A 17,223-nucleotide genomic window follows, 5' to 3' on the forward strand; every position below is an offset into this window, starting at 1 on the left:
GGTCAAGTTCATGTCATTTCAAAAGCAGTGGCTCGCTAAGGTGAGGCCCGCAAGCTAGGAGGAATGTCCGTGGAGTCCGGGATCTGGAGGCAGCAAGGGCAGGTGCTGGCTTCTCAGCTGAGAGCCCGGGGGTGGGGGAACTCAGTGAGGGTCAGCAGGAGTTGGGGGAATGCGGGTCCCTAGAGACAGGAAGTACCAAATAACTGACGCACACACAACTCGCTAGCAGTCCGCGGACTCAGGGTTGGTTTGGGAGAAAGAGCATCCCTGCAAGGAAAAGCATCCTGTGGCATTACTGTCCACGGTGAGGGTAGCTGTGGCCATGGCTGCAGCTGCTTCTAGCCACCGAGCACTTCCCGAGTACCAAGGATAGTCACGAGCTGAGTAGGTACATTAGTCAGCAGCAGACCTCAGATACCTCAGCGGTCTCCCGAGATGAGTTTGCCTGGTGGCACCCTAGCTGGCTCAGTTTAAACACACACTGTGATGGCCACAGAGCGATAGAACTGTCTATGGTGTGCTGCTCAGCATGTATCTCCCTCATTAAGTGGTGTGTGAGTGGGCAACGCCCAGCACTTTGCCTGAATTATGGTACCCGGTTCCTGGAACAGCCTTGTAGAACAGAAAGGCAGTATTTTCACTGTTTAAGGAACTGTCCCACAAGCACACTGCCAGAGAATGGTGAACCGCTGATTTGAAATGAACCTCTCTCAGTCTTAGTCTGTTTCAGCTGCTATAACAGGACACGATAGACCAGGTAACAGGAATGTTTCTCCCACGTACTGGATCTGGGAAGTAAGAGGCAGCAACAGATTCTGGTGAGAGGTGCCATCTGCTTCCAAAGTGGCTCCCTGGGGCTGTGTCCTCTATGGAAGGGTAGAAGGACCTAGTGAGTTTCCTCCAGCCTTTTCCCCTCCACTCCCATGCTCCTAGCGCCCTTGAAGGCTGTGCCACCCAGCCACTGCTACACCAGCGGTGAAGTTGCGACATGAGTTCGGGGGAGACTCCCATTCAAGCATTGGGACACGCCCACACTCAGAATACATCAAGGCCCGAGGCCCAGGGCTGTACCCAGGTTGGAGCTACCTGGGTTTGGAGGTTTAGGGGGTACAGCGGACCTCTGCAGACACCCTTCTTCCAGCCACCTGGTAGGAAGGGAGATGGGAGTGACATTCAGAGAAAAGAAACAGGAAGATGCTTGATAACAGGTGGGTGTGCTAGGAGAGTCATCAAGAGAAAGCCAGACTTCTCCATGCCGGTGACAGTGTGGTCCCTAAAGATGACTGCAAGAGGAAAGACAGTTTCTTTCCCATCCTCCCTGCTTCCCACAACTGAAACCATCCCCCCGCCCCTTCACTGGGCTTCCTATCCCGCCATGTTGACTTGGGCCTCCCAACAAACATATTACACTGGCTTGGTTGAAATTTTCAGGCAGGGTAAGGGTTGTGAAGAAGGGACTTCTTGGAGGCTGTCAGGCTAGAGGACGTTCCCAGCAGACATGCGATGGGATGTGGATCAGGGGAGGCAGGGCCGGTGTCACTGTCTAACTCCGGAGAGCCCTGGAACGGGTGGAGTATGGCTTCCTCAGCTCAGAGATGAAGAACGTGAGGCCTGCGGAGGTTAAGTGGCTCGAATTACAGGCTCTTACAGTCAGAAAGGCCCTTACAAGTCACCTTGCCCCACCGCCCAAGGTCAGGCAGCTAATTAGTGTAATGGAATGTGCCTGGAATTCTACAGCCATGCCCATTCTCAAACCTTGAGAGCCGCTCACATTCATCTCAGGTTCATGAAAAGGCCACACTGTACTGTTTGTGTACAAGAAAGGTGCTTGGAATGAAATCGTCTTTACCAACGTCCTCTGGGACCCCCACAGAAATGAGATGTTGATCATATGAAGCAAATCTTATGAACAACAACAAAAACAAAAAAAAAAAACTTTCAAGGAAAAAAGTTGTGTCCCCTGAGCCAGCCAGGCTGAGCTAAAGGGAGACTGACTGCCTTGTAGTCTGAGCAGGTGAAACCAGGAGGGAATGCTGAGTGACGCCGGCCATTGGTTAAAATTCTCCTGACAGAAGTGGTCCCCTTGTTCTCCCTTTGATGGGTTCGTGCTCTCAAAAATAAAATGCGTCTGTGAACATCACACTGCTTCCTCCCTTTGCTCTTTAGTCCTCTATTAAGAAATAACCAAGAGCAGTTTTATTACAAGCTGCAGCAATTTTGGGCATATGTGCATGGGAGACAGACCTCCAGTGCTTCAATCTGGTGGGCTCGTCAGGGATTTTACCTTGGGGGCCCAGCCTCACCAGAGCTACTTTCGGGGTCTTTGCTAGTGTTTTCTGGTTTCATGGTCATCACGTAAGAAGCCATGTTTTGAAGTGTCATATTTACCCTTACTGTACCTGGCAGTTCTCTGAGATCTCCAGGAAGCCACCACACATGGCCCTGCTGGTCCTCTTGCCTCAAATGGAGCAGCCACAAGGAGGATGTAGGGGTCCTGGGACCTTTCCTATACATGTCTCATTACTCAGGCCAGGTGGAGTCTCTTTGGACATCTGTGGCTGAGTACAGGATGTAAAGGAGGAGTAGAAAGACCACAGTTTAGTGTAGAAGGAAATCTTCACAGGCCTCGGTGGTGGAGCAACCTTAAACTCCAGCACTAGGGAGGCTAAGTCAGGAGGAATTCAAGTTCAAGGCCAGCCTGAGCTGTATCGGGAGATTAGCTCAGAAAACAAAACCCAGCCAAAAAGCAAACAAAAGAGAACTGAGATCAACGTTTCTGGAAGCACAGAGAAGCTGGCCTCTGACTTAGGAACCTCTGGTTTCTGCTTCTGTTGCCACATCCTGCTCTCATGATCTACACAGAAGCCCGAGGCTCTTCATCTTTTCCATTAGCTTTCACCTCTGAGCGTCCGTGATTGAATCTCCCCATGTCCACAGTATTTCTTTGACACTTCTTCAGTCCTGTCCATTACTATCAAAGAATATGCTGAAAGCAGACTTTAGGCAAACTGTAGTATCTAGCGACACTAAAATAAAATGTATATTCTTTAAAACTGTATTTTATCTTTATGGTCCCTCTGACTGGTAATGCTATCTTTCCATTGAAGATGTAGTTTCCTCTCGAATAAATTGATTAAAGGATAAGTAAGGAGCCTTTTTAAAGGAAATACGGAGCTTGTATAGAAAATACGCAGCTGTAGCAGAAATCCAGACTGGCATTTGACATGGGGAGTGCTTGGGGAAACTGTCCCACCTCTGTCCACTCTCCCTCCCACAGGAGCAGAGGTAACCTCTTCCACTTCCGCCTTTGCTGCTGACGAATGCAGGCTACAAGGCGTGCTGCATGTTGTCTGCAGAAACCCAGCTTCTATGTTGGCTTGAACGACTCGAGGGGGAACCAAGGACCCAGTGAGAATTGATTTCCATTTCAGCATAGGTGGTGTGGGCTCTCAAGCAAGCCCGCCTGCCGACCCTCCCGGCTCTGACACCTTCCTTGTTTTCAGCCACTCCCTAGCCGCCAGCAGCTACGACCTTGTCTGGCCTCAGGTGGCCCTGACCTTTGTCTGGGCTGCCTTTTCCAACTGGAAAGCCTTCCTGTAGCCTCATTGCCTGTCTCTCACCAGGCAGGTCTTCGAGGAAGGGTGACCGCAGTGGCTAGTTCCTTTTGAGTCCCTTCCTGGTGTTTTTCTTGTCAGCCTCCCTGTCTGGTATGTTTGGAGCATGGTAGAGCACAAAGCAGAAACCTCAAGGTTGCGCCTGGGTCTCTAGCTCTGCAACCAGCAAGCTTTGAGCCTTCTTCGGGTCCCTGTAATCTCCATGTCAAACTCAGCAGTCACTAAGGGTTGGATGACAGCAGATTGGGTGTCTCAGGCTCTGCAGTGTGAGTTTATAGAAGATGTAATGTTCTATAATGCTGTTTTCTCCTACCAGAATAGAAAATATCAAACAGCATTTCCCAAGTTCTTACTTGTTCTAGTCAATAACTGTAGTCTGGTAAAGGTTTCCTGAGTAATATAATGCTTACTTGAAGTACCCTACAGCACAGACTCAACTCTTGGCCACTTTTCCCTGCAGCAGACATGGATACATATTTTATATTGGTTCCGTAACTGGGTTCAGCTACTAAAATTGTTGCTGTGTGATCTGACTCCCCCCACCTTGCTGTGTTAGAATTGTAACAAAGATGCCATTTTTAATTTTCGCAGCAGGGGGCAGACTTCATCCAGGAATGGCCATGTAATTCACTGTGGCATCTAGAGGACGGGATTTGTGCCCTGGACTGGGACATGGTTTTCATCTCACAACATGATACTTGAGGATGAGCTCTTATTGCACAAACTGAACAGGATGCAGCGTGACCTATAACCACGCAGTGGCAAAATGCGGATGCCAGGGAGTTCTTCCTTTCAAAGAAGCGGCAAAAGATAATACTAGTCCTCATGGGACAGCAAACACAAAAATGACAAGAACCAGGAACCGAGGGACGAGCAGGTAGTCACTTCTGCTTTCAGAAGAGACGTGGGTGAGGAGTCTGGTGGCTTCTCTCTAGAATGTCAGGTGTGGGGACAGCTAGAGCAGAGACGCAGGTGGTCAGCTCATTGGCCCGTCCTGAGCGGACTGTGTGGCCATGTTTACAACAGCAGACTTCACCTTCCCTTTGATCTCCATCACGAAGGCCCTTTTGGAGGGCCACAGGCTTATGACGTGGAGCCTTCCTCCCCCACCCCTGGGTGAGAGTCCCTCTGAGCTTTCAGAGGCAATGGTGGGGGGGGGTGAGTTTTTGATGGTTTGGTTCGGTTGTTCTGATTTTTGAGACGGAGTTTCACTACGGAGCCTAGGCTGGCCTAGAACTTACTGTGTAGACCAGGGCCTCAAACTCATAGAAATCCATCTGCCTCTGCCTCCTGATTAAAGGTGTGCGCCACTGCACCCAGCAGTTATGAGGTTTCCATCAGGTATTTTTAACCATGAGGTTAGAACAAGTTGTGGGGAAATGGCAATTTAATTGTTTCCTTCCACAGGAGGACACGTTGGTCAACTGCGAGGAGCTTTGGCCATTATCTGTTTCCCGATGTCTTTCTCACAAATTCTCTTTTATGAACTTGGTTCCTGCTACAGAATTTCACCTTTTTGCCGTGGTCAAATGTGACTTTAGAGTCTTGTCACCTGCACCGAGTTGTGGTTGTCGCTGTGTGCCCAGACCTTTCACTTTGCTTCCTGGATCGTAGGCAGTGCTCATTGGGAGTGAACAGTGGCTCGGGGGGTCCATTTGGCACTTGTTCTGTCTCAGCAGGGAAGCAGGTCTGGGGTCCAGTGTGTGCCATCACCATTAAGAGGCTTCAAGGACACTTCCCCCCATTTATCCCAGTTATGTCCCCTGCTAAACTAGGTTAACGGTGTCTAATTAACCACCGAACATTGTCATGCTACATAAAGACAGAATCCCCGGCTGTCCTCTGAGCCGTGGTACTTCATCTCCATTTAGATCTCTGCAGTGTTCCATTAGGCACGAGAGACCGTTTCCACGAGGTCTGCTCGAGGGTCGCATTCAGTTTTTGCGTGGAGACAGCAGTCAAAGGCTTTGTCCGGTGCCAAAGGGGACCCAGGTTGCTTTGGGGGGGCCTCACCCTCAGCTGCTGGCAATGTCTGAAAGTTGGGGTCACGGCCACTTACAGGTTCTTCAGATGTAGCCCTTATTTTGATCATGATGGCCAACCCAAGCCCTTGCTGGCAGGGGAGGGCAGCGAGGACAGATGGCCGCAAGCAATGAACCAGGTGATACAGACAAAGGTAGACAGACACTCATCTGAGGAGTCATCCCAGGGATGATCTTTTTTTTTTTTTTTTTTTTTTTTAACACCATAGCACATCTTTCCACGAAGCCTCAGGATGAAAGGAGGAGAACCCAGAGTCATTGAGTTCCCTCTGGCTGCTGTCCTGCAGGGTGGCCGTGACATCACACTTATTTGGTCAGCCAGCCAAATAAGCAAAAAGGTGGGACTGGGGGAGGGAGGGTGATCTAGCTAGATGAAATCCCTCCCCACCATAATACAAAATGCACAATAAACCACACAGAACAAATAAGCCACTCGATTTGGAGACTTGCCAAAGCTGTAGCCCCACTGTAAGTTCGAAGCATGTTCGTGCCATGGAAAATATTAATTGGTTCCTAGCAGAGTGTCTTGAAGGGGCATATCTGCCCACGCAGAGCTGCTGTCACGCATGTGTGTTCCTGTCAGGCAGGGGTTAGAAGCTGAGCTTTGGAGTTAGCTGTCCTGGCTTACATTCACACCTGCCTTTCTGCAGGCGGGCAGCAGAAAGCAAGTTCCTTTAGCTCTCCGGGCCTCAGCTCCTTCACTTGTACAATGGAGTAAGGAGGGTGATGATGGGATCGTCGCAGGACATCACATACGCTATACATAATGGCAGTTCACAAGTTATACCGTGTTAGCGCTGTACAGTGGGAGTGCCTGGTCTCTAGCTGCCCCCGTGCCAACTCTCAACCCTCCTGAAAACCCTGTGGCTGCGTCAAGCTGAGCAGGGCAGAGAGAAGCAGGTTTGGGACTGGTCGGGGGCTGAGCCAAGGCTCTCTCTGAGCTTTAAAGGAAGGTGGCGCTAGCAGGGCAGCCGTTAAACATTTCCATCTGAGAAGCCGGTATTTGGAGAGCAGCAGCTCACGGCCAGGTGTTGTGGCGGTTTGCAAAGGGCCATCGCACAAGGCCGGATTTCTCCTCATCGAGTTGCTGGCTGACCAGACACGCTTCCTCACCACGTGTGCCCCTGATATCAAGTCTGCATGGTGGGAGGGGGTGGGGTTATTTCCTCTGGTCCACAGGCAAAGTTGTATTCAGAATGGCCAAAGCAGGCAGCAAGTGATGGAGGAACCCCTCGGAAGAAACCTGGCATTTAATTAACTCTTCAAAGTGCTGGTTCAGCAAGCGCCGCACTTTTACATTCTGCATATTGAGCAAGTGAGCGCCCCTAATGGGTCTGAATTGTCTGGCCTGTGGTGGCGGTGAACTCCTGGTCAGGTTATGCAAACGCCACAGACTCTGTGTGAGTCCCAGGAACAGAAGCTTTGCTTTGTGAGCTGTTTGGGCTCCTGGCCATTTCTTCAAGTCCATATTCATTAACCCTTCTGGTAGAAGGCAGCAGGCAACTGAAAAAGAGAAGGGAGAAAAAGAGGCAGGTGTCTGTTCTTCTGCGTAGCATCTCTGGAGTCCAGCCTCCTATCTGGAATACAGTTTGGGATGTGACTCTCATAACCATGACTGGGACCCATTTCTAGAAGTTCCTACCTGGGGTGGGGTTGAGGGGACTAGCACATTTCCATTGAAAAAGTTCTGCGTGTGATTCTGTGGCTTCCTGTGGTTATGAGCTGCCGAATTGGAGGACTAGCCGCAGCCTTCAGTTCTTCGTGTGGGCAGCGGGACTTAGAAGGACTGTGAGCACAGGAATCCAAACAGACGTGCGTGTGCCAGCTAGGGCAGTGTGTGTGCAGCCTATGGTGAAAATCAGGGAAGCAAAGCCTGCTGTCAGGCTCATCACTAACAAGCTCTGTGACGAGAGTGAGGCCTGTGGCCACAGTGCCCAGTATCCTGAGTGTCGCTGGTTACCAAAGACACCTTCAGTGGCACCGTGGAAGCCTTTGCAAAGTACGGAAAACTGTTGTATGCGTGTGGCCCTGTGCTACCCAAGATGCCCTAGGGTATAGGAGATCTGTGAGGCAGAGCTGTGCTTCACATTGAATCCCCACAGGCACATACGGATATGTGTCCATTTCTCTTTCTGCAGAGAAACACACACCAGGTCTAGAATGTACTCCCCACCTCGCGTCCTCTGGCTCACACACTAATAGCCACACATCTGTAGGACCTGTAGTGTCCCTTGGCTCCTCTAAAAAAAAAACCAGCAGCACAGAGTGGGTGACTCAGAACTACTCCTGGCTTTGTCGGAGGGAGCCCAGGTGGCCGGAGTTCCGGCTTCTGTCCCAGAGGTTGTGTTGTCGCCAAGCTTTTTATTAATCCTGAAAGATGAGCATCTGTAAAAAGAGTAAACAGCTCTGTGGTCCAAACCAGAGCCACCCACACTCCGGGTCAGTGGTTCTCAAACCTCCTAATGCTTCGGACCCTGTAATACAGTTCCTCATGTTGTGGTGACCCCCAACCACAAAACCATGGCTACTTCTGTTCCCAGTAATGTAAGATACTCATAATAATACCACATAAAAAGAGCAATAATAATACCACAGATAACAACAACAGTATGTAGTCCAGGGTTCCCCACCCCTAAATCAGCTGATTCAGAAATCTCTCCGCCCCAGGCCCAGCAGGCTGCATGTCTGACAGTCCTCCCGGTGGCCCTCATGTCATTGGCATGAAGACTGCTGCCCTAGGTAAGGGCCTGGGTGCCGCACAGGTCCAGGATCTCATGGGTTATCTCAGACTGAGTCCTCACCCAGCGCCAGTCATGTGTCTCTGCTCCCTCTTGCTAGAAGATTGCTTGCCAGGCAGTGGGCCCAGTGCGCCCCCTTTGCTTCTGGGAGCTTACCGAGGCTGGTACGGAACAGCCCCAAATATGACCAGAGCCTCAGTCACTGAAACAGCCCGCTGTCAGCAACTCGCCCAGCTGCTAAAGGAGTCATTGTCTGCATCCATTTCAGTTTTCTGCTTCTTGCTCTACCAGCACTCAAACTCAGCAGTTTACTTTGGAGTTGTACTGAGTCAAGGCTTTAAGAAGACCTTACAAGAGCTGGGAATATGGCCCACTGTGAAGTCATGAGGACCTGAGTTCTGATTTCCAGCATCCACATAAAAGCCATGATATGGATCTAGGCAGTGGTGGCGCATGCCTTTAATCCCAGCACTCAGGAGGCAGAGGCAGGCAGATCTGAGTTTAAGGCCAGCCTGGTCTATAGAGTGAATTCCAGGACAGCCAAGGCTACACAAAGAAACCCTGTCTTCAAAAACCAAAACAAAACAAAAAACATGATAAGGTCATGCGTGTCACCCTGGCATGGGACAGGTGTCCAGAGATTGCTGGCCAGCCAGTCTAGCCAATAGGTGAGCACCAGGTTCAATGAAAGAAATCTTATCTCAGAAGATAAGGTGGCAGGGCGTGGCGGTCTGAGCCTTTAATCCTAGCATTCAGGAGGCAGATGCAAGGCAAATGGATTTCTGGGAGTTTTAGGCCAGCCTAGTCTACATAGAGAGTTTCAGGCCAGCCCTGAGTCAATGAGAGAGATGGGCGGTAATGGAGGGTGGTCATGTATACATGAGTGTGTCCTTCCTGCCTTGCACCCTCCTTCCTTCCCTCCCTCTTTTCTCTCTTTCTCTCTCTCTCTCTCTCTTTCTCGTACATGCACAGACACATAGAGACACAGATACATACAGAGATGCACGCACACAGACACACACACACACAAACAAGAGAGAGACACATACACACAAATATACTTAGAGACACGTACATGTGGAGACATACACAGACATACACACGCACACACAGAGACACACGTGCACACCCATACACACACGCACACACAGCGGCTACAAAGAAAGCCTTTGGGATGTGCTGCCTTGCCCCCACTTGAGCTTCTCCCCAGACAACTTATGGGTTATCTTAAACTTTGTCTCTCTCTCTTTTTTTTTTCAGATTGGGAAAGAAGAATTCTGAGGAGATGGAAGAGTAAGTTCCATGGTACCGTGTATCCTGTAGTGAGCTTTGCTAGCAGTATGGCCTTGGCCGTCATTGTCCCTCCAGCCGGTGTTGAACACAGCACTGGGAAAACGACAGAGCCCTGGAGAGAGGGTTCGGCACTTAGGGGCCTTTGCAGAACACCCAGGGTTGGGTCTCCAGCAGCTCACAAACATCCTTAACTCCAGGTCTGGGGGCCCAGCGCCCCCTCCTGACCTCCATGGAACCCAGGCACACACAGTGCACCTACAGACACCCAGACAAAACACTCATCCACATAGGCAAAAATAGTAAGTCTTCAAAGAGCAAATCAGATGGTCTGGAAGCTGGCCGTGGCCCGGGACTGCGATCTGCATGGTGAATTAAGAGCTGGCTTCATGCTGCCTCCTCCCCTGAAGGTCAGAACCTGGCACCAATGTCCATGTCATAGTCTCACACGGGGATTTAGGATTGCATTGCAGGTCCAGGTATCAGGACACCAGTCCAAACTGTAGCAACACAGGTGGGCAGAGGAATAATGACAGTCCACCGACGCTGGCCTTCTCCCAAGACTTACATGTGAAAATTTGAAGTTAATTAAAATTAAGGGGAAAGGCTGTGGACCAAGCTATCATGGCAGGTGCCCTCGCACCTCGGGGGGGGGGGAGCATTCATGTCGGTGTGTGGGTGCTGCCCTGGGAACAGTGTGTCCCATGCCTCTGCAACCATGCATGGCAAACCCATTTGCCTAAAAAGGTTTGACCGAGATTATGGAAACAGGAGAATTTTTATTGTGACCTGTTCTGTTAGTCAGGGTTTCTCTTGCCGCGATGAAATGCCATGGCCAAAAGCAAGTTGGGGAGGAAAGGATTTATTTGGCTCACACCTCCAGATCAGTGAAGGAAGTCAGGACAGGCACTCAAACAAGGCAGGAACCTGGAGGCGGGAGCTGATGCAGAGGCCATGGAGGGGTGCTGCTTACAGGCTAGCTCAGCCTGCTTTCTTATAGAACCCAGGACCACCAGCCCAGGGATGGCACCACCCACCATGGGCTGGGACCCCATCAATCATTAATTAATAACACGCCTTACGGTTTGATCTTATAGAGACGTTTTCTCGATTGAGGCTTCCTCCTTTCAGATGACTATAGCTGGTGCCCAGCTGACATGAAACTAGTCAGGACACTTACTAACTCTAGGTTGTTGCTATCTGTGTTTGAAACTCATTTTTTTTTTCTTTCTTGTTGTTTTTCACTGGCAGTCGCCGCCTCAGACAACATAACGTAACTGGATCAGACGAAGGAGAAGGTGAGCCACCTTAGAGGAAGTCCAGCCATGGCCAGGAGGCCTGGGAGCCCACAGGGAGCCTTTGGGTGCATGCTTAAGTCGCAGACAGCCATTCATATCTGTGCTTTGCTGAACGCTCCTGCCGGGTCCTCTGCTTTCTCCAGTTGCAGCCACCTAAGCTCCCCTGGAATTCCGTTTTCCTCCTCATGCCAAGAGGCCTCCCTGCTTAGGGCAGGTGTTTCTGCCATGACAGTGCCCAGCACACCTCTGTGCAGGAAGCCAGGGTGGCCATTGGCTCACTTCCAAGTCCCCCCGTCTCAAGGTCAGAGGGCTCAACTGCCCATGGCCGGTGTCCGAGTGCAGCCTGCCACACACTCCTTCACTGTCCCGGCGTTTACGGCAGGAGCTGTGGTACCACTCAGTCTTTGGAAGCATGGTCCCTAAGTCTTTTTAGCAAGTTTGTGTGGGCATCTGCATGCAAAGAGGAGGAGAATTCAGTCCGTAAAACCAGATAATCCCAAGATTGGGTAGGGTCAGAAAGAATACGCATGAAATGTTCTGAGATATGGGTCCAGCTACAGGTCCTAAACCATGCTCAGGTCAGAAACCTGGACGGGGAGGGAGGGACACGGAGAACTGAACTCATTTAAACAGGCTGCCTGAATGGGCGTGTGACAGGCCAAAGTCTGACAGTAAGTTTAGCCGTTCTGCTGCCCTCTGCAATGGGAGAGGACGGGAGCCTCAGCTTGGAACTAGGCCATGGTAATAGGGACTGTCTGGCCAGCCTGGACCAGTATGGTAGGAGTGTGTATATGGCAGGCCATGCCCTGCAGGTCATTTTTTCAGTAACTTCAATCTCCAGTTGCTTGTGTATCTCTTTGTAACACCAAGAAACTTGGTTTTACGTAAGAAAGCATTGACTTCAGGGAACACGATTTCCAGAGCTTTTCAGCAGAGACTTCCAAATGCAAATAACAAGGAAATCGTGTGGCTCATGAAACCTGGTGCTCTCGCTCACTGGACTGTCTCCAGGCTGTTAGCCACCCCGCCCGGAACCACCTCCCGGCGCCCCTCAAAGGGCTTCTGAACCCCTACTTTCGCCACCCCTTTTCACTGTGGAAAATGCTACGTTTTGAGAAGTAAATCTAAAATGTCACAGCCAGCCTTCGCAAACGCTGCGCTTGCCGCATGTCTGTGTGTAGGGCCGGAGGCCGCACAGTCGTCCTAGGGCCTCCGGTTCAGAGTCACACCGCTGCAGCTTGAGGGCCATCCTGAGCAAACCTGCCCCTCAACACATTAAGAAATTGAGGCTTAGAGACTGTGACATAGTGCAGCAGGCCCCGGGCAGACACCCAAGGGAATCAGCTCTTGCACCTTAGTTGTCCGCTGATGTCTGTCATTGTCACCATTAACTCCCAAACATTCACCTTGTACCAGCCTCCAAGCAAGGTGCTTTATATTTTCTTGTTCATCCTCTTTGAAAGCTTTCGGTTCTCTTTTAACCTTTTTCGGAGACACAGTTTCCAGCCCAGGCTGACCTTGAACTTCTGTTTCCCTGGCCTTAGATTCCTACATGCTGCTATAAGCATACTGTTACAAGCCTATAATACCACATTGGCTTATGGTTTACATATTGCATCATGTGATTCTCAGGAACAGTCAACTTTCTGTGTCCAGGACTGTGTGTGTGTGTGTGTGTGTGTGTGTGTGTGTGTGTGTGTGTGTGTTTTGAATGTATAAGTGTGTTGTACATGTGAGAGGCTGATACAGATGTCACTTTCTGATCACTCTTCTCCTTTATTGTTTTAAATGACTGAGCCTGGGGTTTAGGAGTCTGACTAGGCAGCCAGTGAGCTTCGGGGATCTGCCTGCAGCCCCTGCCCTGCATCGCTGGGGTTGTGGGCACACAGCATGCTGCTTAGCTTTTTAGCTGGGCTCCTATCATTATGCTCATACTGTCGGCACTTTCCTGACACCCATCTCTCCGTGCTAATGTACTTAAGACTTTGCTGAGTCTTAAGTACAGAAAGCCTTAACCATTAAAGTAGACAATGAGTTTGGCTGACAGTTATGTTCTGTGAAACCTCTGTCACAATGAACATACAGAGTCTTCATTACCTCCTTAGCGAATCCTCCTCTACCTCTGGCCTCAACAACTATTGGTGCTTTTTTTTTTCTTTTACATGAGAAAATGATTTCATTTCCTAGAACGAATGAAAACGTAAGTACATATGTTTTATACCAGCTTATACAAGTAGAAACATAAACATGCCTGGCTTTTTTTTTTTTTCTCATTATGATTCCAACATTGGTCCAGGTTGCCGCATGTATTATTTCTATTTTCATTCTTATTGCAGAGTGATACCCCATTAAATGGATGTACCACAGTGTCTTAAACTGCTGATGAACACGTGAATTGCTCATTATCCCCATTTTGAAGACAGGAAGGCTTAAGGCAGGGAAGAGTAACCTTGTCCAAGGTCACACATCCCACAGATGGTGGCAGCAGGATTGTGAGGCAGACCTTTGACCCCAGGGGTCTTATTTTTGGCCTTTGTCTCAGGTGCGCTGGTGCCCTCCCCAGGCAGCTTAGAGTGATTGAGGGGTGCTTAGGCTCCAGCAAGGAGGGAAAGAAGAAAGAGACTATTTCTCAGAGAATTACTCTAATGTTTTCCCTTCATAAACTTGGCATGAGAAAGTTGTGGTTTTGTCCTGGAGGTCTGAAACACAAACGCCTTTCTTGTGAGAGGGCACCCCTTACCCCCACCAGAGAGACTCCTCCTCTCCCACATAAATCTGTTTTTCCATTTAGTTCTGCTTGCGTCCTTAATGGAAAGTCAGCTCATACGTCACACTTCACACTCGACTTAGTCCATTTCGCTGAATGTGAATGTTTAGAATCCATTATGCACTAAGAATCATATGTTGCATATAACTAGTTTCCAGAATTATCTTTGCTCAGAGAATTACTTGGTTGGCTAGTGAAGGCTGCTCCTTTGAACTTAGAATATCCAGTGGATGGGGAGACTCCGAGAATGATTGCTGTGAATCATCCACGGCCACACATCCAGTGTTGACATTAAACAGCCCCGTGGACACCTATAAGGAAACCTTCTGGCTCCCTTGATAAAACCACATCCAGCTTCTTTGGGCTCACACCTGGTGGGCACAGGTTGTTGGTGGGCAGTCCCAAAGAGAAAAATAACAAAGCCCAAATCAAGTTTCCCACCGTCAGCCTTGGAGGTTAGGGTTATGGAGGAAACGGGGTTTCACCCAGTGCTGGCTGGGGCCAGTTTTGCCCCAGGTACTAGAGATGGTGGTGACTTGACACTAAGGCAGCCCCAGGCCTCCAGGAGTGTCTGATCTAGTGAGAAGACACGTTTGCTCCTTCCCTGCCTGTCGGTCATAGAATGTGTTCACGAGCCTTGTCTCCCTGGCTGCAGTCTGAGCATCTTCATGAGTGGGTAACACTCATCTGCCCCAGGAGGAGGAAGACGCATGATGTTCTCACCGCCAGTGCTCCATCCTTCCAGGGAGTAAGGCGTAAAAACCCAGGAGAAAGGAACATTTATAAGTGAGTGACATTTATAAGGGGTCTGGGCATCTGCTGGTGAGCCAAAAGACATGACATAGGACGGTTTGCAAGACCATGGCTAGGCTGTGAGCTCAGATGGATGTAGAGGCCAGACAGAGAATACAAACACACAAAACCACACAAGGATAGTGACGGAGAGTGTCAGAGCCTGTGATGAATGCAGAGAGTACAGCCTGAAAGATTTCAAATTATATTTGAGAAGGCGATAAACAGACTGAGGACATATATTTCTAATTGTAAAATGCCCATAGCTCCTGTAAGGCTCCGTCCGCAGCATGAGAAAATTAAATACGAAATTGCCGATGACACTTTTAGGTGTGTGATGCTGGAGATTGTGCCCAGGGCCACGTGTATTCTAAGCCGTCTGTTTGTCACTGAGCTAGGCTCAGTGAAAGAATTTAAAAAACATCTTGTAAGTAGAACATATATCTGCAGGTTGGATTGGGTCTTTGGGAAGAGCTTTGCAAAGTCTTTCCAAGACCCCGCATAGCTCTACCCTAAAGGAACACAGACCCTCACTGGGAAGCAAAACAGAAGATGAAAACAAAACAAAACAAAAACCTACTACAGGAATTCAGCAGGTATGACAGAATGAGGGGTGGCATGGCAGGACATGGTTACAGTGACCATGCCTTTAGACATGTGTAGGCTGAGAGCCTTGGGGAAGAAGGAAAAACTTGGAGCAGGTTGTAAAGGGTGAACAGGACCCTATTAGCTGGATCAGAATGGTTAGTGAAACCAGAAGGAACACTGGTTTGCAGAGCTAAGTCCTGATAATTGTTCATTCCAACTACAGACTGCCTTATGGAGACTTGCAGTCATCTTTCTAACCTGCTGGTTCTAGCTGAGAACATTCCGGCTATCCCTAAACAAAGCACTTGGGCAGGTGGGAGGTTGTGATTACAGAGAATAGCTGGAGAGCAATAGGGAGCCAGAGCCCCACATCACCTTTGCGGACAGGCAAACCAAGTCTTCTCTGTTTAGATGAGCATCCTTCAGTGGCAGAGATGCCCAGTCTCAAAAACACATTTTAAGTTAGTATACAGTGTAATGGGTTTTGGTTTGGCATTTTTACACACATGTCATATACTTTGTTTGATGGGATGGGTTCCAGTCTCTCTTATGCCCTCCCGCTGTGACTTACTGGTGCCCTTCTTCAAATAGCTTCTGCTTTCTTGTCACACGTATTCCATTACTCTTCCTTTTCTCCCCCTCTCTGCCCTTAAGATCTCCCCTTCCAGCTTTGTATCTCACACACACACATACACACACACACACACACACACACACACACACACAGTCTCTAAATATGTGCACATTTAAATCTAGAGTCTACATGTAAGACATAGCATAATGCTCTTCCGTTGCACCTGCTTTTCCTCTAAAGGTCGCAGTTTCATTTTCCTTTCTGGCGAACTGAAATCCCACTGTGTATACCGTATTTCTTCTTGCATCTGCTTATGGACGTCTAGCGTGGTTCCGTTTATTACTGCTAGTGAACAGCACAGCAGAAGATGTGGATGTGAAGGGTCTCCATGGTACACGACCCAGTGTCCTTCCGGTGTACCCCTGGGAGTGGTCCAGCTGAGTCACGTAGTTCTGTTTCTAGTCCTTTTGAGGAGCTCCCGCACTGACTACTGCAGCGGCTTCTCCAGTTCTCGTTCCCCCAGCAGCTACAGGTGTCCTCTTCCCACAGCCTCAGCATTTGATGATGCTCATTCTGACCAGGGTGAGATGGGAGTCCCAAAGCACTTCTAACGGCTAAGAACGTTGACGTTGAACAATTTTTTTTTGAAGTGTTTGTTCTTATTCCTTCTCTTGAGGGCTTCCTATTCAGCTCAGTTGGCCGTATCTCAGCTGGCTGTTGTTTGGTGTTGAATGTTTCAAGTTCTTTGTATGTGTCACATTGTAATTCCTCATCTGATAAATAGTACAGTGATCTCTACCGGCCGCTGCTGCCCCCCCCCCCCCCATTCTGTAGGCTCTTTTGTCTCTGGTGATTATTTCTTTTGCTATGCTGAAAAATTGAAATTTCATAATACATCTCATTTTTCAATTTGTAGATCATCCATTCTTAAAATCAAGTTTTTGGCTTGTCCTAAAGCCAGTAGATATCTGTCATTGGAACGTTACATGACATTTGAAAAGGAATATCGTATCTGGCATAGGACTGAAGCCAGTGTCTTTGGACAAGCCACTCACTGATTCATTGACTCAGCAACCATTTGTAGATCACTCTGCCGAGTGATGTGTGAGGCTGGGCTCCAGGATATGGCGGTGAACAAGATACTCATTGTCTTTGCCTTCAAGGCAGCTTCCAGTCTAGCAGGGGACAGGACAACACATTATCATACAACTAAGAAAGTAGGAATGGATTGTGACTCAGTCCCCTGAAGGCACTCCTAGAAAAACAGAGACCTAATGAATTGGGGGATGGAGTGGAAGGGCAATCTAAAGTACTAATCTAAGTAAGGGCAATCTAAGTACTTCAGAGCATCAACTGGAAGAAAAGCAGAAATTGCCAGGGAAGGACAGTGGGGGTTGGGAGATAGAGAAGGTACAGCAAGTGCAAACATGTGTCACCTGCCAACCTCTCCCCGGCCCGCTTAGTCTCCATCAGACCCAGAACCCACCCAAGTAGTGGAAGGCAAGCTCAGGATAGAATGT

At 49.2% G+C, this 17,223-nt stretch overlaps 1 protein-coding gene across 9 annotated transcripts in view; it reads left to right on the forward strand.

Annotated features, from left to right (window-relative positions):
• Ift43 (intraflagellar transport 43) overlaps positions 1-17,223 on the forward strand; it is a 76,083-nt gene that overhangs the window by 45,473 nt on the left and 13,387 nt on the right. For all 9 annotated transcript variants that reach the window (XM_060387894.1, XM_060387896.1, XM_060387901.1 and 6 more), the window contains 2 exons: positions 9,655-9,687; positions 10,936-10,982. In XM_060387894.1, the coding sequence (XP_060243877.1) occupies positions 9,655-9,687; positions 10,936-10,982 (80 nt within the window). The remainder of the gene's footprint in view (positions 1-9,654; positions 9,688-10,935; positions 10,983-17,223) is intronic.

This window comes from Meriones unguiculatus, chromosome 7 (genome assembly GCF_030254825.1).
Source record: "Meriones unguiculatus strain TT.TT164.6M chromosome 7, Bangor_MerUng_6.1, whole genome shotgun sequence".
Classification (NCBI taxonomy): domain Eukaryota; kingdom Metazoa; phylum Chordata; class Mammalia; order Rodentia; family Muridae; genus Meriones; species Meriones unguiculatus.